The 22,614-nt window shown below is 41.1% G+C and overlaps 1 protein-coding gene across 3 annotated transcripts in view; it reads right to left on the reverse strand.

Moving 5' to 3' along the window:
* dok7b (docking protein 7b) overlaps positions 1 to 19,216 on the reverse strand; it is a 25,809-nt gene extending 6,593 nt beyond the window's left edge. For 2 of the 3 annotated variants that reach the window (XM_028595325.1, XM_028595309.1), the window contains exons 1-8: positions 19,123 to 19,216; positions 18,960 to 19,005; positions 18,004 to 18,092; positions 17,457 to 17,607; positions 14,146 to 14,346; positions 7,894 to 8,013; positions 3,554 to 3,664; positions 2,100 to 3,004 (exon numbers count right to left, since the gene is read on the reverse strand). In XM_028595325.1, coding sequence (XP_028451126.1) covers positions 2,100 to 3,004; positions 3,554 to 3,664; positions 7,894 to 8,013; positions 14,146 to 14,346; positions 17,457 to 17,607; positions 18,004 to 18,092; positions 18,960 to 19,005; positions 19,123 to 19,176 — 1,677 coding nt within the window. In that variant the 5' untranslated portion in view covers positions 19,177 to 19,216. The remainder of the gene's footprint in view (positions 1 to 2,099; positions 3,005 to 3,553; positions 3,665 to 7,893; positions 8,014 to 14,145; positions 14,347 to 17,456; positions 17,608 to 18,003; positions 18,093 to 18,959; positions 19,006 to 19,122) is intronic. The other variant, XM_028595316.1, reaches the window with a different exon arrangement.
* Between the last annotated feature and the right edge of the window lie 3,398 nt (positions 19,217 to 22,614).

Genomic DNA, 22,614 nt, shown 5'->3' on the forward strand with positions numbered 1-22,614 from the left:
GACTTTATTTAAACTTAAAGGGGTGGTTCAGAATTTTGGACATAGGACCTCATTTCCAAGTTAGCCAGTGTGTTATTTATCAGTGGAGACTGTTTAACACTTTTCATCCAGTCTTTCCAGTGCAGAGTTGGCTGGTGCTAGGCTAGTGCAAGTCAACAGTATCTGCTAGCCTGCCACTAAAAACACAGTCTTACCTACTCTACAGTACACCCGAGGCAGATTAATTATAATGCCAGACTATCAATGTAAATGTCTGTGTTGATAGAATAATGTTAGAAATAAAACTACCCTTGCATCTCAATGATCGCATTACATTTTGAGGGACTAGTTTCTCAGCAGTGGCGGAATTTTACTTTGCTCCATTTAGTAGTACTGCACAAAAAAGTAAACAAAGAAGCACACTACAGTCAGGACACTAGTAGTAGTCTAGTACATTGGTATGAATGAAGCATGGTGAATCACTGGATTAGAAACTAAGGACTAAGCAACATGGTGATTCAGTGTGCATTTAGAAATTGTAAAAATAAACCAAACAGATGGGCACCACAAAGTTTCCACTAATTTCCATTGGGAGATCCAGAAAGGAACCAACTGTGGCTTCTTGCTGCTGTCTTGGATATCAAGGCGGAGACTCTACTCAAGTGGCGAATGTGTAGTGATCATTTTAGACCAGACGACTTTGAAAACCCCCGCAATCTAAAGGACCACAAGTCACTGACAACAAAAGCCATTCCATCCATCTTTCCAGATACACCAACAGCTACTGATGAACAGGTAATAACTTTTGGTAGGCTACTCTAGCTAATAAAGCTAGCTGCTATTGATAGATTGAGACTGACAACGTTAATGGAGATAACGTTACAGTTCAATGCATTGTGGAGAGTGACAACGTTAGCCAACGGTATCGCTACACTCTTGGTAGATACCTGGCTGGGCTAACTGCTAACTTTAGGTAACTTCTGACAGAAAAGTCATGTAAGCTCGGACAGTTTACATGCAAATTGCAGCGGCAGGTAAATAAACTTGTGCGATTGTCATGCAAACCGGCTTTCTCAGTAGCCTTGGTAATATCACTCTCCCTAACTATTGCAATGCGATGCAAGGATAGTTTTATTTCTAACATTATTCTATCAACACAGACATTTACATTGATAGTCCGGTGTTATAATTTATTTGCCTCGGGTGTACTGTGGAGTAGGTAAGACTGTTTTTAGTGGCAGGCTAGCAGATACTGTTGACTTGCGCTAGCCTAGCACCAGCCAACTCTGCACTGGAAGGACTGAATGAAAAGTCTCCACTGATAAACACCACACTGGCTAACTTGGAAATGATGTCCTATGTCCAAAATTCTGAACCACCCCTTTAACCTTGATATTTATTTAAAACCTATGTACAGTGTATATATGCCACTGAACACACATTATGCATTGGCAGGTTAAGTCGAAATTAGGCCTGTAACAATTAAAATAATTGTCCAATTGCAATCTTTGAATTTTTTTAATGTAATTGCCGTTTCTTAGTTCAACCGCAATTAATTGCTACCATTAGCTCAAGTCCTAAGGGGTATGACTTATGGTAATTGTTGCATTTGTTTAGATATGCCAAATTGTAAGTATATAAGTGATTATTGTTTTTGTTTTTTTATTAATGAGGATAAATGTTCTACTTTAATATATAACCAAAAGATGTACAATATACTGGGATCCATTCAACAGTTACATTTGTTTGAAAAAGTAATACATATTTGGCTCTATGGGTGGCAATTTAAGTCGGCTGGTTGGTCTGCCCACCACTTGGGTCCAGACTGAAATTATCTCAACAGCTATTGGATGGATTGCCATAATATGTGCTAAAAAAAAAAAAAAAAAAAAAAAAAAAAAAGGTCTCACTAAGGTGCCTGGACTCTTAATGGTCTCTCTGATCCCCGGGATAGAGCCTGTGTAAAATATCTATTACTGATGTGATCTAATTTATGAAGAGAGGTTTTAATTTCATCATATATTATAAAATAAATCTCCCTCTGATATGCTATAATCTGCTTAGTTGGTTGGTTGATTGATTGACTGGTTTATTGGTGTATTGACAGAGTGTAACAGTACCTGTGGTTCTCCACAAACCGAGCCTCCAGGAACCAGCAGGGGTCTAGGTGTGGACCTCCCCTCACTGTCCACAGAGGGCGCCCTCTCACTGCCCCAGGAGTAGGAGCGCTGCATCATGACCTGACGCTGAGCCCTGAGTCCTTTGGGGCTGTTGCTCAACCTTTGTCCTTGACTACCCACTCCATCCCTACGGCTCCTGCTGTCCCTGGCCAGCTCAGGTGGGCTTTCTTGGACGGAGGGTTCCCTCAGGGACAGGGTCTGGAGCAGACTCCTGGGGGTGTCGTACCACAGTCCGAGCAGGCTGGGAATTTGATACTCCTCACTGTGCATCGGGGATGCACGAGAGCTAGATCTGGAGGCACAAGGGCAGGGGGAGGTAGCAGAACTGTGCTCTAGGTTAAGGGTGGACTGAAAAGGAGGGGGAGGAAGAGGAGGAGTGGGGGGATGAACGGCAGGAGGTGTAGGAGGAGGATTAGGTGGAGCAGGGAGGCTGGCCACGGAGCCAAACTCTCCCTCCCCTCTCTGGCTGGCCATGTCCAGACTTCCTGTATATGAGGAGACACTTCCTGAGTATGATGACTGACTGCCTGTCGCTATCCCGATCCCACTGTCTAATGAGCTCTGGCGCCCGCTGTCATGGAGACATCGAGGATTGAGCTGGGCCGAGGATGGACGCGTCCCAGAGCTTCCCATCACAGCAGCATAAAGCCGGTCATCTGAACTGGTCAAAGCATTTAGCGTGGAGGAGCTTGACGGCGTCTCATTGGAGAGGTACGGTCTAGATAACGGCTCCACCCAAAATGGAAGTCTGCTTCCATAGCTCGCATCAGATTGGCTGGAGGAGGAGCTGGAGATGCTGCTTTGGTCGTCCCCCGCAACAGATGTGCTGCAGCTGGAAGTGGAAGCTAAGAGGGGGAGAAAGTTATCAGATACCGATAAAGGAATTTATTAACTTGCACACAAACACGCACAGAAATCCCTACACACCAACCCCAAAGTTAAACTGTTAAACACACAGAACTTTAATTAATATATACAGTAAATCGCTAGTTTGGCTCTGGATAGTAAAATGACCCTGTGAAATCAGTTTTCAATTAATGGTTCTCATTAGCTACGGTTCCAGTGTTTTGCAGGCCTTTCTATGCAGTGAAGTTGTTTTTCTCCAAACTCTCTAAACTTTAGAGATAGTCAGCAAAAATGAATCACGGGACCTCTGATCCTGTGAACTTCACATTTCTGGCTCATACACACACACGTAATTATGACAAAAACTTTCCCTGAATGGCTTCATCAATATTAATATAGACCAGTGATTAAGCCTTTTTTTGGACACAAGCATGCAATGATGAGTCAGTGGTACGTCATGACAAACAGCATCTAAAAGGTCCTAAGATGATGCACATGAGTCACATATTGGTTATATAACCGAAGGTGACGTTACCAGTATAACGTACCTGTGCTGCTTGCAAGGCTGCAATGAGATAACATACTGAGTCTTTTCTCCAGCTCTGATGCCTCCTGGCTGATTCGTTTCTCTGCTGACACTGGGTCAGCATAGGGATCTGCTGTTTATACAGTACAGACACGCACAGACACAAGATGAGCACAAACACACAAGATCTTCAGAGCATGTAAGCAAAGAGAATAAAGACCAGACCCACCTGGAAAACACATTTTATCTGTCCTCTTTTCTAACACAAACCAACTCCTGTCCAAATTGTTTACCTTGTCACGTTTTAAAGTAAAAGTTTAACAGCAAAGCTCAGAACTGAACTATCTGCAGTTTGAGGATCAACAGTCTTCATCATAGCCTAAATAAAATTTTTACTTTGTAGTGCAAATAGGAATGAATCCACTGCAATTTAAATGGTGTATGTAAATAAAAACCTCTATAGAAATATTTCAATCAAAACTCACATTTTAGTTTTTGAAGGCTAAGGTGTGAAAACAGTGCACTAGAATGTATTTTTAGAAATACAGAGCTCACAAAACTAGGCCAGAGAACTCATTTGTATCTTAAAACAAATTGGAGAAATTAAGGGAGAAGTCCTTAGAGTGCTACTGTATGCATCAGCCTTCTCTTTAAGATGTCTGCCGTGCGTGTGAGTGTGTCTCCAACTGTTATACCCGCTTGTAAATGTAATATCTCCTAGGAGGTTGTAGGCACCTCAACTATCTGTTGGAACATCAATTTAGTGTAAAACCCTGCCAATTACACACTTAATGCCTGCTATATATACATGTGTGTGTGTGTGTGTGTGTGTGTGTGTGTGTGTGTGTGTGTGTGTGTGTGTGTGTGTGTGTGTGTGTGTGTGTGTGTGGGTGTCAACAACCTGACCCCTGGATCTCTGCCTCTGGACCGCAGCAGCTAATGCTAACGTGTAGATGCCAAGTTTCTTCACTATGCTATGTGAGGTGTCAGCTAACATTTGCTAACGTAGCTGGTCTACGCTAATTATAGCTGCTTAACAGCACTGGATGTGTTAGGGTTAGAGTGGGCCTCAGAGCAGACTGACACAAGTTGCCTCACACTAGAATAAATGTTGTTGCAGTAATTGTTTGCATAATAATCCTGACTTTGCAACATGTGCAAGAGACAAAAATGACTATAGGCTACTTAAGTTATACATTTTTAGTTGTGTACTTGCATTAGAGCAATCTCTAATTGTAATCAATGATAGTGTTGTTTGCTTGCGTGTCAATGGCGTCAAAAACTGTCACCTTTGACCCCTCTAGTTGCTCTTACTTCTGTTAAAACCATAGACTGTTAATATTAATTTTACAGTCAATGGTCAAAATATGGGAAACAGCAGAGGATACGTTCAAGAGTAATTGCAACTCATACGTCACAGAATTATACTCCGTAACACATAATTTGATTACATGCCACTTTGCAACACAGTAATTAAGTAGAGACCTAATTTAATGACATATTTCATTATCGATCGAGCTTACTACAATGTGCTAGTTGACAAGTGGCTAATGCGTGGTGGCCCAATCGTAGTTAATGTTATAAGAGTCAGTTACAGCAACATTAAACACGGTTAACAGCGCTGGGCTAACCTTAAATTTGCCACGTATTGTCAGCTGTAAGTGTATTCGATTAATAAAATGCTAAGTTGGCCAGTTAGAGCACCACAGTCTGTCTGCCTGAGTCCCGGCACTAAGAGACTTGAGTCGAGATGAGAGCAGACAACTAGTTAGGTTACGTTCTTTGCAGAGGCTTTGACCACGTAAACGGTTTGGGAAGTGGTTTGAATCTACACGATTTAATTATACATCTATGATCGACACAATTGGATTACTGTAATTCTCTTTTTTTTTTTTACTTGCCTCAGTAAATCATCTGTAGATCGTTTACAATTGGTCCAGAATGCTGCTGCTAGGTTGTTGACAAGATCAGGGAGGTCATGTCATATTACGCCTATCCTGGCCTCTATAGTCAGGCGTTCGTTTAACCACATTGTTGACTGTATTCCTATGTATTTTATGCTTTTGTGTTTTACTAAGATTTACTAGGATTTATTGTGCTTTTTATTATCGATTTGCTCCAATTAGGGCTGGGCAAGTTAACGCGTTATTATCGCGTTAACTCATTAACGCCGACAATTATTTTATTGCGCATTAATGCAGTTTTTATTATTTCTTTTATTATTGTAAAAGTCTGTTGCTCACAGGCTTTTATTTTGTAAAAGAATTGGCGGATAAACAAACCAACAAACATGGAGAAGGGTACAGAACTTTTACATGGCCAGTTTAATTTTAAAGTTCTTCCAGATGACGCAGTAGACAGAACCAAAGTTATTTGTAACCACGGCAAAGTTGAATTTTCTTATCACCGGAGTACTTCCAGTCTGAAATATCACCTAAATGCAATACACACAGTTGATACCAGCAAATCATTCAACGAAACAAACAGTGGCGCGTCGGCAGACTACGTTAGATGCAGCGTGTGGGAGAAGCTAACAAATGCCATAGTGAAGTGGATCGCTACAGACTGCAGGCCCGTTAGTGTTGTGGAGGATGTCTGAGAAACATTCTGAGAATCGCAACAAATGACGGCAGGTATGAGATTCCCTCAAGACGCACCATCACAAGAAGAATACATGAGTTGTATGAAAAGGAGAGGATGGCAAAAGCGACAACTTTACAACGTGCACCTGCTGTTACTCTCACTGGGGACTACAGGACATCACTGGGTAACAATAATTACCTCGGAGTTACAGTTTTAATATTATGATTGTGGCTCAGGATTTTGCGGGCAGTTTTATTTTATATATAAAACAAACAGGATAACATGAATGCCCTGGCAGTGGCAATAAGCTTTAATTTTGTATTTGCTTTGATTACATTGTTTAAGTTGAGATTTACTCTAAATATGTTATTGAACTGCTACTTTATAAACAAAATGCTGATGTTAAGTTTTTGCAGAACAAATGTTATGGCACTTTCGTTCATATGGCAGAACATTTAAAATAAAATTGAGCTATACACTACTTTTGAATTCATTATTGGATTTTGCAAACAACAATGTGATTAATCGCAATTAATCAGGGAAATCATCCGATTAAAACTTTTAATCATTGCCCAGCCCTAGTTATAATGTATTTATTTATTTTTTATTATTATTAACTTGTCTGTGAACAGAAACATTTTAAATCAGCAATGGTGGTTAGGAATAAAGATAACTCCCATGATCCCATGCAATTTCACAACGTCATCAAAAGTCTGTTTTTACATCCATGGTTTAGATTGAGACCCCTAGCAGCAAATATTGTATGTTTAAGTTAAATGAGCAATATCACAATTTGAAAATACTCCATTATAAGTAAGTCATACATTTAAAATCTACTTAAGATGTAACAACCAAAGTATCAAAAGTGAACATGCTCATGAGGCAGCAGACTGCCCCATCAGTGTAACATTATCATGTCATAAGGTTGTGGTTGTTGTGTTATGTTTTAGAACTTCAGCTAAACAAAAGAACAGAGTTTAGATGTACCAACATGCCTCCTAAAGCCTTGACTGTACTGATAAGAAGGATCTGGTTTACAGTGGGCCATCGATGTGATGAATAAAACAAGCTTTAGGGTTGAGTCCTTCTGCAGAACAAGATTGCAAGTAGAGAACTCCCTGATAGATTATTCTCCTGAGACCTACAGACGGGAAAGTTAAAATACATCAGTATTATGGAAATAGATTGGGAAACTGGGTCCAGGTGAATATTATACTTTTAAATGATAACTGACTCTGCAAAACGTGTTAAGCGCAGTTTGATATTGGCAGTAGCTAATAGAATTGAAGGTCAAAAGGACCTCCAAAGCATATCTCCAAAGCCACTGTACCACAGGGAGGTGGGCTTGTCTCCGTGTCTACTCAGAGGTATTGCAGATTTGTCAGATCCCTGGTATGTGCCCTGTATAACTTTTCTCTTTCCAACTGTCACTAAACTCTGTCGACATATTTGTGGTCTCAGAAATTCCTGTGAAGTTAGCAGTACGTTACAATAGCACACAAGTCACACACAAGGCATGACCCCTCAATCAATGCGGTGACCCTTGGGGCTTTAAGCATGTGGTGTTTCCGTTTGCATGGCGCCTGACAAATGCTAAACATGAACACTAAACAAGGCTGTAAACCTTTATAATAGAAGTCACAGTTACATACTACTGTGATTGATTGTTTTAGCTCAGAACAGTGGGACCAGTGATTGCAAGCATATTGTATTTTTTGAAAAAGCGTGTGTGTGTGTGTGTGTGTGTGTGTGTGTGTGTGTGTGTGTGTGTGTGTTGACCTGGCAGGACAGGGCGCAGGCCATGAGGGGTCCTGCTGGGGGTGATGCCCCTGACGATGCAGTCAAACAGCAAACTGATGCGCTCTCCTTCTGAACAGGACAAGAAGAAAACACCAGCCCCTGGAAGATGGAAGGGGAGAACACAGACAGCACCAACAATGAGAGACATGCGTATATAATGGATGACTCAAAAAATGATGGAGTTGAGAAAAAGAAAAATTAAACAGCATGAAGCAGTATTAATAGGTATGGTAAATGGCAGAGTTAAGTAAAAAAAATACTGTAGTAAATAGTGAAATGTAGAGTAAAATCACATTTTTGAGCAAGGTCAAACAATATTCAGTGAAGTTCAGAAGGCTGTTTTAAGGGCAAGGTTGTTCTTTGCAGTAGCAACCACGCTTTCTTCTAAAGGTTAAATAAAAAGGTCTCTCAATTCATTCCTCACCGTCCACTCAAGCCCACAAACACAAGGCAAGCAAAAAAAAATATTTTATATATATAATGAAACATCAAAATGTCACATTGCTGAGATACTGAAAAACAGACAAAGTAAGCCATTACTCAGGGGTTGGGTAAACAAATCATATTTGTTCTTATGGAACAGAGTTTGCAGATACTATAATAGAAAAAAAAACAGCTGAGAAAGTAGAGCAGAAAATTGAGTTTCTTTGCTTTGAATATAATTTCAAACAAAACATTTAAAAAACTGCTGAAAATGAAGAAGAAGATAATACTACTAGTACTTTTTTATTTTAAAACCCATAGGTGACGAAACAGGACAAGAGAGATATATATATATATATATATATATATATATATATATATATATATATATATATATATATATATATATATATATATATATATATATATATATATATATATATATATATATATCTCAAACTAGAAGGTTATATTTTACTTACTCCTATTTAGTATGTGTTCAATGCTATTAAAATGTGCTTTCAGAGCACCATTTAGTTCCTAAAGCTGAATCATCACTGGAAATTAAATGAAACCTACAATGTATTTTATAGTAGTTTCTGAGTCAGTGGAAATGCTGGAGCTGCTAATTAACTCCCCAGGGGTCTCATTTATAAACGTGGCGTACGCACAAAACGGGGCTGATAATGTGCGTACGCCACATCCCACGCAAAAGGTTGTGATTTATAAAAAACCAACTTGACGGGAGAATGTGCGGTCCTCTACGCAAACTCTGACCCATGCGTACACACATTTTGGAGACAAAATAGGAATTGGCGACGCAAATGGGGAGGTGGTGAACTGAAGTCAGACTGCAGAAAGTAAAATGGGAATAAGATTACTCATAAGATTTTCAAGTATTGATGCCTCACGCATATTTTTTCACTACATATCATCCACGTTACCATGAAGATTAAATCCAGCAGTGTTATTTGCGCTTGTACTGAGTGATACTTGTTCCATAAACACCTCCAACTCAAATCTTAAATACAATTTCATGGAATATAGGATATCAAATACCCTACAATTAGATAACTGCTGAACACAGCGTAAACAACTAAATATCTGTCTTTAAAACTGTGCATATATCATCAAATGTCAAAGTCTGAAAATACAGCCGTTAAGCTCTCATGCATTGTTACCCTTAATGTCCTCATCAGTCCGAACTTTAATACCTTTTGTGACAAAACCTGCATGAAGAAAAGTGTGTTTGCCTATTATACTTTCTTTCGTCTTCAAATTGTATCTTGGGGTGGGGGATACCACTAGTTGATGCTGTGTTGGCAAGGTGTTAATCACAAATTGTTGTAAACATAGAAATACTGCGGTGAACCCGTGCGTAATGCTGCATGATGGCACTGCTGGCCCTGCAGGAGGCCTACACTAATGGAAGAATCAGGAGAAAAAGAGACTTCAGGGACCATGATGATGACTGGCTGCCAATTTAGATTCTCTAACGCTGAGCTCTTGGATCTATGTACTGAATTGGGTCCAGTAGAGAGGGAAACGTGACGGAACAGTGCCATCCCAGTCCAAATACAGGTACTCTCCACTCTGGGGGAAACCGGCTGTTTCCAGAGGGAAATGTCAGACAGCACACAGTTGTTTTTTTTATAAATATTATACATAATCTTCAACTTTATCACTAAGGCTTGTTTGGATATAATATATAGTTCTGTTAAATCTTATTATATAAGTCTGGTATAACGAAGCTGTCCCTGAGTGCCGTAATGCCTGCCGTTTGACGTATTATTAATACATACAGTTGTGCTCAGAAGTTTACATACCCATGCTAAAGTTGACTAAAAAGAGGAATAAAAAAAGATGATTTTTTTATTCCTCTTTTTGCAATATCTGCATCTATTATCAAAGTATTTATTAGTAATACAGTGGAAATTAGTAGAAATGTGAATATTTGGTTAGCATGTTGATTTACGGTGTGTGCCCCTAAATTTTCTGGTTGTGCCCCTAAAATTTTCAGTTGGGGGCCACTGTGCTCCTAGTGAAAAACATTAGTCTGGAGTCCTGAATGATCTAAAGCTGCTTAAAAGCTCAGGAGAGCCAGGGAGAACTGCAGATTCCAGACATAGCACATCAATATTGATTATAGCCATTTATTATAAGCCTTTTAATTCTCCCGTGCATGATTGTGAGTATAAAATGAAGAATCTTCTGATCTAGATGAAGATGGATAACTACTATAATGACACTGTAAGGCAAAATTGCTGCAGGATACGCTGACACTTTATTATCTCAGGATAAACCTCTTAAGATGAATCATATAGTTTTTAAGGGAAAAACGTCCCACGTGCATCGACATACTACTGTACTACATTATGAGGTGCGAGTGTGTTTATGCCCACTGAGGGATATTGAAAGATTGCTGACATAGCATGTCAGCTTAAAATTGCTTTTATCTAGATAACAAAGCTTGACGGAACATCTAACCTCTGCAGAGGATCGTGTGTGTGTGTGTGTGTGTGTGTGTGTGTGTGTGTGTGTGTGTGTGTGTGTGTGTGTGTGTGTGTGTGTGTGTGTGTGTGTGTGTGTGTGTGTGTGTGTGTGTGTGTGTGTGTGTGTGTGTGTGTGTGTGTGTGTGTGTGTGTGTGTGTGTGTGTGTGTGTGTGTGTGTGTGTGTGTGTGTGTGTGTAGGGTACAGGGTCAGCAGGAATGCTTATGGACCTGATAAGCCAGAAAATTTCCATCTAGCTAAGACACAGCTCTGCTCCAAATATCATCAATTACAGAACATCATGGCCTCATTATCTGGAGTACTGATCTCACTATGTACTGATTCACAGTGCTACATTGTGTGCATATGATGGTGCAACCAAAGGCACATGTCCAACAGACATCCATGAAGACCCCAGCTCAACTGATTACTGTCTAGTAAAAGGCTTTGCACAGCACAACTGCCCACTGTGCCACAGGAGTGGTTAGTTGGCTGTCAGGCAGTGTGTGTGTGCGCGCGTGTGTCCATAGCAGTAGTAAGGCTTGTCTTGTCAATGCGGTATATGTCTTCTACTCTGCAGCCAGAAATCTTATCGTCCGAGGCACAGCTGACTTTCAAAGTGCAGCTGCAGCAAAGAGCCCAGTGGCAGTCAAGGGTAAAATATTTTTATACACAGCAGCATTAGATGACCGAGGGCCCCCCTTACTGATTTGCTGAAGCGAAAAGGCCTCAAGGGAAATTAGGGAGCAGAGAGGGTAAAGGAGTTATTTTATCAGATGTTGGATATAAGTACAGTGCTCAAAAAGTGCAACCTAATATTAGCCAGTAATTGTTCTGCACCATTTGCACAGATCATGGCCTGATATAAATATGTTCTAGTATTTTGTACTTTTCAAGCATACCAATGCCCTGTGTGTTACTGAAGAGATTCTTGTGCTCTCCCAAGCTCCAAGATTTTCTTTGCAGCACATCAGTGTGTTTCTATTTACAGTATTTTAATGTTTCTGCATGATTTACAAGTACCCAAATTGTATTGTGGTATTTGCACACAACAGCTGACTCCAAGATAGACTTTACAATGTTACTACAGCATCTTAGCCATGTTACACTGCGGTTGCTTCGATATAAGTGCACATAAATGCTCAAAACATGACAATAAGCCGACAAGTAAGCGTGTAATAGCCCCAAATACAGTCTGCTTTGGATGAAACCAGACAAAACAACATAATATCACTGCTGAGCACTGGTATGTCTCACATGTACTCACCAAATACAAATAAACATGTGCAAATGTAAACCAACACTCGGCTTTACCTTGCACTCATGCAAGGAATGTGACTTGCCGATTTGACTCTTACATCTTTCTGTCACTCGGTTTCTGCACCAACGCCAAGAGGGCCTCTCTCTACTTCCCCAGTGGCTGCTGGGTAATATACAGATGAAGTGAAGCGATTAGCTGTCCAGCCTGTGATTGGCTGAGTGACCACTACAGGGGAGGCTGGTATTTATAGACATTGCCCATCAGAACACTGAAACCAGAGCCTGGGCCCTCATGGTTATTCCTGTAGGAGCCATGAGACGGTTTGCGGGGACACACACACACACAAACTTTCCCTCAACACTAACACACCTCTAAAACAAAATGTCAGCAAGGAGATAGTTTACACTATACAGGAGAGGTAGTAAAACAAATATTTTCAGGTATCTTAATAAAATCGGGAACACAGCAGTTTTTGCCAAGTGTCCCTACAATAAATTAACACTGTCAGATTTTAACTCTTATCTCACACACACACACACACACACACACACACACACACACACACACACACACACACACACACACACACACACACACACACACACACACACACACACACACACACACACACACACACACACACACACACACACACACACACACACACACACACACACACACACACACACACACCTTTCATTCTTCACATTCATGCCGACATCAACGGGACATTCGGAGGATACCTAAACCCTGGCAACCACACAAACACACACCACATTATTTGGTGGGCAGGCGTACAGAGTGGTGGGTTCATACATAGAAAGTAATTTCTTATGTGGATAAAGTTACTCTATAAACACCTGGAATAAATCACAGGTTTTTATGGGAGTCTGTTAGTGTTAAATGACAGATCTATCAATCTTTACGCACTAGAGAGAAATGAAAAAAGAGAATTTATTCATCTAAGGGAAGCACTTTAAAAAGTGTAATTTAGACATCTATGCTGCAGTGGTTGTATATCACATGGACAAATTTACTGGTCCAGTGAGTTCTTGGTTGGTTAAACTTTAAAGTTCACTCACTCTTACACTGAACATCAGTCTCCAATGGTTGAATGCATTCTTATGGATTTTGTGACAGCGTACCGCCCCATGAACGACTCTATTGGTATATTACAGATCCAAGACGAAACTATCAGAAGGGCGGGGCCACAGACAGCCCCATGGAATTATCAATGTACAGCACAGTAAGGCTACTGATATTTCAGAGCCATGGTCAGGCTATAGATTCTAACTTGCATAAACCTCAGTGAGATTGGGGATCAATGATTCAGGCAGACTAGACATATTCAACCAAAGAACCCCTGTGCCCCAGCCATCGCTCTGTTATTAGGGGATGAAGATGAGGGATGGAGGGTTAACAAGGGGCATGCATTTTGATCATTTTGCTATCAAGGGGAGTGGCACCTCCCCCTTAAATCTCCTACTGGTTGAGGGTATCTTTTAGGTATAATCTTCAATTCATACAGGAAACAAGCAACTTAAATATCATTCTTCATTGAGTAGAAATGTATTTCTTCTTTGTTCAACTTGTTGTTGTGTTTCCTGTTGGGTTGTCTGCTTTGCAAGATAAATAAAATCTATATAGACATGTAAAAAAGACCAACAGTGTTGGCTTAGGTTTAAATCACACTGCTTATGCAAAATGCAACATGTCTTGTCATTGGTGCTTCCAATGATGGATTGAATATTGGTGTAAAATGGGAACATAGAAAGAAGCTGTTTGATTCTGAGGGACAGACATCTTAAATTCCTGTGGACTTTTTCCCTCATTAAGCTCTACTGTAGCTCTGCCAGAAATTGCCCTGAATTTATGTCCTCTAGGTTCAGTCAGTTACCCACAAATAAGACAACAGAGCCAGGGATGTGAGGTACTATACATTGCCCATAGCTGTTATTCAGCTATTAGTGTTAAAAGAGTCGCCTTTTTTTGGCTGCATGCCACAGTGTCTAAATTCACACAGCAGTAAACGTTCCTCAATCCAGGAGTTACTCACAGTATCCGCAGCGAGTCCCGCCCTCGAACACGAAGCCATTTGGCACCGCACCATATCGACGCAACGCCGACAACTTCCAGTGGCCAATGACGACAGGAGGGACGCCTCTGGTGAGTACCAATAGGTTGTTGCACAAGTGGAGGGACGCGGGTCCGCTTTCCAGTTTGGTACCCGGCTCGACATTTACACTGAACCTGTGGACTAAAAGGAGAAAAAGAGAGACAGAGTTGAGAAGAAATTATCACACACACACACACACACACACACACACACACACACACACACACACACACACACACACACACACACACACACACACACACACACACACACACACACACACACACACACACACACACACACACACACACACACACACACACACACACACACACCATAAAGCACATTTATCACACAACAAATGAGGGTGAACATAAAAAAAACTAACTAAAAGGGCATATCTCACACACACGAGCACATGAACACTCATGTACAGTGTAACAATGGCTGCGGTAATGATGATTAAGCAGTTCTTTAAGCTCTGCTGGCTGCAATTTGTCAACGCTCAGTTTGTACAGATGGCACTTTCTCCAAGGTGTGTCGCTCCCTCTCGCAGCCAAACACATACTGTATAGGGTCACATGTAGTATGCACATACACTATATCTATGTACAGTATGTGCACATACAGTACGACACAATTAGTGGGGTTTTTTAAACAAGTTATAGGAAAAACGTGAATTAGTACAAAATAAATTAAAAAAAATAGTTTAGAAAGCACTTGAAAAACGGTTTTATGTAGTTCACTTCTCTTCACCTTCAACAGACTGCTGAACAGGCTGAAGAGCTCTCTGCCTGAGCACCTCTGGGTGCAGTCTGGCTTGCAGGGAGCTAAACATTCAAAGATGTAGCTGAGGGCAGCATCGTGCAGGTGTGTTGGTTTACTAATCTCAAGCAGGTGTTTTTCTAGCATAATGAAATGATGTTAAACCAAAGGCTGCCTTGAAGGTAGGGAATCAGGATGCTTTGGAAAACGTTAACAGCAATGTAAAGTATTCATAATTTGCAAGAAGGGTAAGTTGAGGTGAAATGGTTTCAATATTTGGCTAGCAGCATTGTGGACAAACTGCAGGCATGATAACAACTTTTGTCAGGTAAAGAGAGCTGTAGTAATCTTCAAGAGGATACAAAGACAATTGTGGATACGTTTAGAACTATTCTCAGCCACAGAAAGCACAGCTACAAATCCTGTGTTTAAATAGTTACATTGTGATTCTTAACAGTGGGTTTTGCATTGTAAAATAAAATATTTAATGTGCTGTGGATTTTATTTTAACAGTCAGAAGACCGGAAAGAACAGAGTTGCTGTTATTAAGCTGGAAAATGTTCTCCGACATGCATTAGCAAAACTGCAGGGTTTCAAAGAGAGACGAAATGATGAGACAGTCACATAGTGACAGAAGAACAGAATGCTTGTGGATAGTATGATTATGGGGTTGGATGGAACCTCGAAAATATCCTGCACGTGATATTTTGGAAAGAGGGGGAAGAAAAATTACCTGTTCAGAAAAATGTTTAGAAATACTGACAGTACTGCACAAAATACCTTATTTAACACTGGCTGGAGAGTACAACTACAAATCAGGCTGGATTTATTGATAGGTTATTACAATTCATGATAATAGCGAGCATATTTAAGACCAATTTTAAAAAGAAAGTTTGGACAGCAGTAAAAAGTAATTTCTGAGAGGTCCAAGTTAGAATTCTTAGATTGACTACTGTAAACTTATAATCGGAAGCCAGAGTTTTTAACAATCGATGAAATGCTTGTGGTCTAAGTCTTCTTTAAGCTGTTTGGCTGGGACTGTGTTAAGAGAGTAGGTGGATGAGATCAAATGAACGGGTGGACCGAATTTAGCGGGGTAATAGGTACCAGAAAAAAGGTGCACTTGTTTTACTCTTCTTTCAAACACGTTATTGTGCAGAGGACGCATCTAAAGGCTTACTAGAGGTGCAACAATAAAAATGACCCTTCAGTTGTAATATTTCTAAAAAAAAAAAAAACATTGCTTCTGACCACATTACACTTCGAATAATACTTAAATCTCAAAAGTTGTTGCAACTCTATCTAGCACAGTTCACGTATATACGTAAATGGGATTCAGTGTCCTTTGTCATTCTCCTTTATCCTCAGCTAACCACTTTTTCACTGAAAAGAAAGTTGTGAAGTTGAGATAGCAGATTTTGCAGATAGAGAATGACCACAGTGATGGAGGACAGATTGTATCTGTCTGTGTAAATCCACTTGTCATCTCTTTGAGCCCCTTGAGCAAATGACCTCTAGTTAAGTTTTTTTGCCAAACCGTTACATATACATACCTTGTGGCCAACCAAATTACAAAAGGACTTAGGATATTTTTACTGTCACATTCAGGCTTTAAAACATGTTCAGGGCAATAAGAACTGGGTTACGGAGCATCTGATGTCACTTAAGTAATATTTTTAGATACTAATGCTGAATCAGTCACTCCTTGAAACAAAAACTCCCTATAAGAGGGTAGTTGGTACTACTAATCCACAAAAACAACTGCCACTTCAGCTTTTTAAAAGGTCCTCTTTGGATGCTTTTATATAGACCTCAGTGGTGCCCTAATACTGTATCTGAAGTCTCTTTCCCAAAATCCAGCCTTGGTGCAGAATTAAAGCCACTAGAGCCAGTCCCACAATGAGCTTTCCTTAGGATGTGCCATTTCTGTGTCTGTAGCTATTGAGGAGGAGAGAGGGGGGGGTGTGGCCTTGACCAACTGCCACTTTGCTCGTTTGAAAGCCATTATGTCTCTCTCTCATGGCTGGGCCAAATTCTCTAGGCGGGCAAAGCAGAGAAAGGGGAGGTAACCTTGCTCCTTATGACCTCATAAGGAGAAGATTCCAGATCGGCCCATCTGAGCTTTCATTTTCTCAAAGACAGAGCAGGATACCCAGGGATCGGTTTACACCTATCGACCTTTTCTAGCCACTGGGGGATCATAGGCAGGCTGGGGGAACGCACATTAAACAAATGTTAAAAAAAAAACTCATAAAGTGAAATTTTCATGCCATGGGACCTTTAAGAAACTCTGAGATCCTTGCTTCTGCTACTTAAAACAAACACACAAACTAACCTGATATAAAACTAGCTGAATTTCTTGATGTGTGGAATCCAACTGCAGCTTAGTAAACTAACTTTCCTCTTCAGTACATAAATCATTCACATATCACATCCTAGAACAAGCACTCAAGACCGTGACATATACACAAGGTCCAACCACTGACCCTCTCCCAGGCTGTAGCGGACGCGGGCATCCCAGGCCAGCAGGGCGTCTCGGCTGTTGAAGCCCAGGACCAGCGTGTGTGCCAGACAGAGGATGGAGAGGGTGTAGGATACCCCGTCATATCCGGGCCCTGGCTCTACACCACAGATCCCCTGGGGTGGGAAAAAAAAAAGAAGTAAATTACACTGAGAATTTAGATTGTATTACTAATATTCTCTTTAATGCTGTATTCTTTGTATTATCTCAATGGAAATAGTCGTATCAGCCTCAATCAAAAGAGTTGTGTCTCTCCTGATTGAGGCCAGGTGGATTTGTCAGTTTAAGGAAGTGTTCCCCTTTGTTTAATGCTGCGTTCCTGTTTTTACCTCAAGTCCTTATCCATCCATGTGGCAGTGACATTATTTGGTCTATCCCCTTGTACGTGTGATAGCAGTAGAAAGCCTGAGGTATGTGATGCAACGACACCAAAGAGCTGTAATAAAGCTGCCACCGGTGTGTTTCACCTGCACTGAGATCAGAAGCAGCGAGGCTGCTGCAGCTGAACATACCTCCAGAGTTACACTGAGCCTCTCCTTCTGGTTGCTGCCCTTCTCCTTCCCTTTCTTCTTCTCCTTATACACCAGCAGAGACAGACAGTCTAATGCAGAGACACACAGAGTGAGGAGCTTTAAAAGACAGACAGCAATTCTGTGCTTAATAGCAGAATAACAACAGATTCACTTTTTTGTAATCTCCGCTGCGTGTCTTGTCTGTGTTTATGGCACACAGCTGTCATAACAAATCCTAAAACAATGAACTGATCCACTGGCACAGCTGATCACACACACACACACACACACACACACACACACACACACACACACACACACACACACACACACACACACACACACACACACACACACACACACACACACACACACACACACACACACACACACACACACCTTGAGCCAAATGTTTATGTATGCTGAGGGGAACAGTGTGGCTGTCCACAGCGTCTCAAGTGAAACTCAATTCTGTTTTGAAACATGCTGTCTTCATTTTCTGCCCAGCTTGAAGAGAGAAACCTTGGTTACACTGTGGCAATGTCACAATATTAGCTGGAAATCTTTCAAAAAAAAGGTTACCTGAAATCCAACTGCCACTAAAAACCCTTAAGATTTAATTTAATATCCAGACTTATATGTAGGGGACATACATCGCTCATTTGTCTGCACCCTTTAAAAGACGAATTTAGTCAATTAAATAAACTCAATCGATCAACTCAGCTGTTGTATTGCGTGATATACCCACGTGTTGACGTTGATATGTTGCGCTATGCGCTCCTGTGGCTCACGGCCAATTCACAAGTTGTGAGAAAAGCAGAGAACTGCAGAAAAGCAGATATTAGTGCTAAATGATGCGGATGTATTAACTGATTTTTTTTGTCGATGTATAAATGTGCACATTTTCAATGGGAATAGTAAAAGGATTGTAAAAATGAAAGCGGGTTGCCACATACCTGCGACTGGAGAGGGCTTCCGAAGAACGACGCACCGAGTCTTCCACTGTGGAGAAGTTTGTAAAGAATCAATAAATGACAAAAGCATATTCCTGTAGTTGACCCTGAAGTATAAAAATACATTTTAAAGTTTAACTATAAGAGGAATATTGGAGAAATTAACCTTTTTTCCATCTCTGAACTTGACTTGTCCGTTTGCGACAACTGTATCCGTCATCTTCTGACATGGTTCCTAGCAGCTGTGTCTGTGTCTGTGTGTGTGTGTGTGTGTGTGTGTGTGTGTGTGTGTGTGTGTGTGTGTGTGTGTGTGTGTGTGTGTGTGTGTGTGTGTGTGTGACTCTCCCTCAGTCCACGGAGAGAGAGGGAGGTCATTTTTCAAAATAGCATTTACAGTCCCAAGCCCCGCCGGCACACTGCACACTCTCCCCGAATATCAGACCACCGGGGCGGGGAGAGATACCAGCCTCCCACCGCGGGGTCCTGCCAAGTTAGTACAGCTGTCATCCGGCGTCAAGTGCTTATTGTTTACAATGTAGCCTAGCTAATTCGATTAAAAGTGCATAACTCGCGCACCTTTCACTTAACTCATGAAGCTGGCTCTGAGCCGGGTGTTAGACAGGGATTCAGGTTGCCTTAATGCTAATCAGTGGAGCCTCAGCTCGGTCTGTGGAAAGCCGGTTTAATCTGGAAAAGGGGGCGCGAGAGTAATGCCAATTAAGAGATGTAAAACGAGTAATTTAGCTTAAAATCCGCAACAATAAATAAATGATATGAGATATTACTTATACTTGTCAAGAAAATACTTTATTATGTGATATGCCCATATGTTCACTGAATGAGCACATCCTGAGGGCAAAAGTGGAATAGAGCAGTCCTGCTGGTTTTACTGATTCCCTGTTGTCTCAGAGGTCCATTGTGATATAAATCCTTGGGTTGCTCTAAGGCACTTGACTCAGGACTGGATGTTGTTCAGGCGGTATTACCTCCAGGGCCTCTGTAAGTTCAGGGGCAATTATTCCTGGACTAACAGGAGAATGTAATCAACTAGCTGGTGCCAGGAACACTTATCTCAGAATCTTGCCGTTACTATGTTATCCAAAGAAATGCAGACAGTTGACAATGTTTCAGGGTTCCCTTTTCAAAATGTCCATATTTAAGTTGTAATGCAGGTGGTTGACATACTGAGTTTGTGAAAACAAGATGTATAAGGTCTTCTGTGGCTCTGGAGGAGTTTGGTCAAGACTGAGAAAATAACACTGATGATGTCATCATGGCAGGGAGGGCCTAATGCAAGACACTGTTAAGTTGCATTATGGGAAACGTATGTTCCAACATGAGGACTGAAAGAATATTTCAGCTTCTGCTGCTTCGAGTTTGCCTGTTTGCAAGTCTTCCAACTTCATGGAAAAGCAATACTAAATCCTTGAAGTGCCACTTTAATTTACAGATTTACAACCTACAGAACCAAAAAGCTATTGGTGTTACAAGTAGGCTATTCTCCTGCATGGGCACAACGGTCTTCAGCTAGGCCAGGAAGTGCTTTTCTGTGTCCCAATTCTTTGCTACACACTCTGTATAGGAATTCTGTAGATGTGGTTTTCGTAGTTAATATAGGCTACAACATATTAATAAAGTTATCTTTCAAAATCTGAGCAGACATCAATCAGCTTGTGACTTTGTAATGCCTTCACAACTTGATTGCTAAATAAGATTTAATGTTTTTTTTTTGAGGGGTGGGGGGGGGTTCTGAGGTGTTCCGTGTAATGGGCATTTTCAACTAAATATGCATTATCTTTCATAAGGCAAAATGTTTTGTTTGTAATAATAGCTGTGAAACTAAGTGGAGTGGAGTAAAAAGTACAATATTTTCCTCTGAAATGTAATGGAGTAAGAGTACAAAGTAGCATTCAATGAAAAGTAAAGTCCAAAACAAGTCCCTCAAAATTGCACAGTAACTTGTGTGAACACATTACTTTCCACCCCTGCACAGTACAGTTAGAAGGATGTAGTATGGAACTGGGACACAGCATTAGATTAATCTCAGCCTGTTATCTTCTAACAGCAGCCCTCCGTGTACAGTCTGGGAGCAGCAGGTCAGTTGTCACCGAGCCCTTTGCCTCAACTTGAAAGCTAGACAGATGTTCCAGCTGCTGCAGACACAATCAGTGTGGTCAGAGTCACATAGACGACGTCAGCGGGCCAGGCACTCTGTGAAGCAGCTAAACATCAGGCTACTCAAACAAAGGTTGCTTTCCATTTACTCCGGTCTATCTGCCCCTTGCCCTCACTCTGCTCCAACGGTCTCTTGGCTTTGACCATAGAGGGCAAGTCTGAAGTCTGATACACTGCCGACCTCATCCTGCTGCCACGGCAATGCAGCTCCAAGGCCACACCCTCCCACTTCCTGTCCAGCTCTGAACCCTGGGGGCCCCTTAGGTCTCGGGACCCTTGGCCAGTTTGCCTGCTGTCTTCTGGGATAGTAGTCCCGATTTCGTCCAAATCCAAGGCTCGTTTTGGGGTTGAGTGGTTAGAGCGGGATGAAGGTGACTTTGATTTACGACGCGAGCGAAGAGGAGGCCGTGGTGGAGGAATAGGAGGAGAAGGAGAGGGAGGGATGGGCTTGGAAGATGTTTTTCTGCTGGGCATTTTGAAACCTCCTCCTCCTCCTCCTCCTCCTCCTCCTCCTCCTCCTCTTTCCCTGTCCCTCCATCTGTTTCTGTCTTTACCTGAGGAAGAAGAGGCTGCTTTAAAAAGAGAGAAGACAAAACAAACCAAACAGGAGACAAAAGAAATGACAAAGCACTCACCAGCACTGCAAACCATACACATGCCAGCAACACGCACAGAAAACACAAAATATGAGCAAAATGTTCTGCATTGGTGGGAAAGGTCTGTGGTGCTGGAAGAAGTCAAATTACAAAAGAAAAACACCATACTATGACTAAAGCTACAGGATATGTTTATCCCTCTGTATGTGAAGAAGAGAGAGAAATTAAGATTATTTACATTCTTTCAAATTCAAATGAAATATTACAGCCAAGACCCTCCAGTAGCCAAATCGATACCAGAAGCGGAATACTCAGAAGACAATTTAACAGAAAGCCAACTACTAAGGATACAAAATTATAAAAATAGTAAAAAGAATAAAAAAAATGATTAGGAGGAATAAAGAGATAATAAAATGCGACATCACATACTTAAAATATTTTTTTTAAGAAGTGTAATTTTTTTTTTTTTAAATGACTGTATGAATGCCACTGTCGTTCGGCCCAATGCTATCCAGACTGAAGTATCTGTTGGATCGATTGGCTTGAAATTAGGCTCGATTATAATTATGTTTAGAAGTCAGAGAGACTAAATCTGTTCAGATTACAGATCATCTACAGTCTGTTGTTAATTAAAAACAGCAACAGATCACATGTAGAGAATTTTGACAGCTACTCTGTCATAATAAAATCAACTGGAGACTGTAGGAGCTGATATATGGGTCTGATAAAATTTTATTAAATCGGAATCGAACCACGTGTTTGTGTCACTTCCTGTTCAGCCTGAATGCTGCTGGAATCAGCTTGAAAACTGTCCGACTTGAGAGCGGACTTTTGTCACCGCCCCCGGCTGCCGCCGCCTGCTCTCGTCTACTTTACAGGCGAGGCGC

This window comes from Perca flavescens, chromosome 2 (assembly GCF_004354835.1).
Source record: "Perca flavescens isolate YP-PL-M2 chromosome 2, PFLA_1.0, whole genome shotgun sequence".
In the NCBI taxonomy this organism is placed as follows: Eukaryota; Metazoa; Chordata; class Actinopteri; order Perciformes; family Percidae; genus Perca; species Perca flavescens.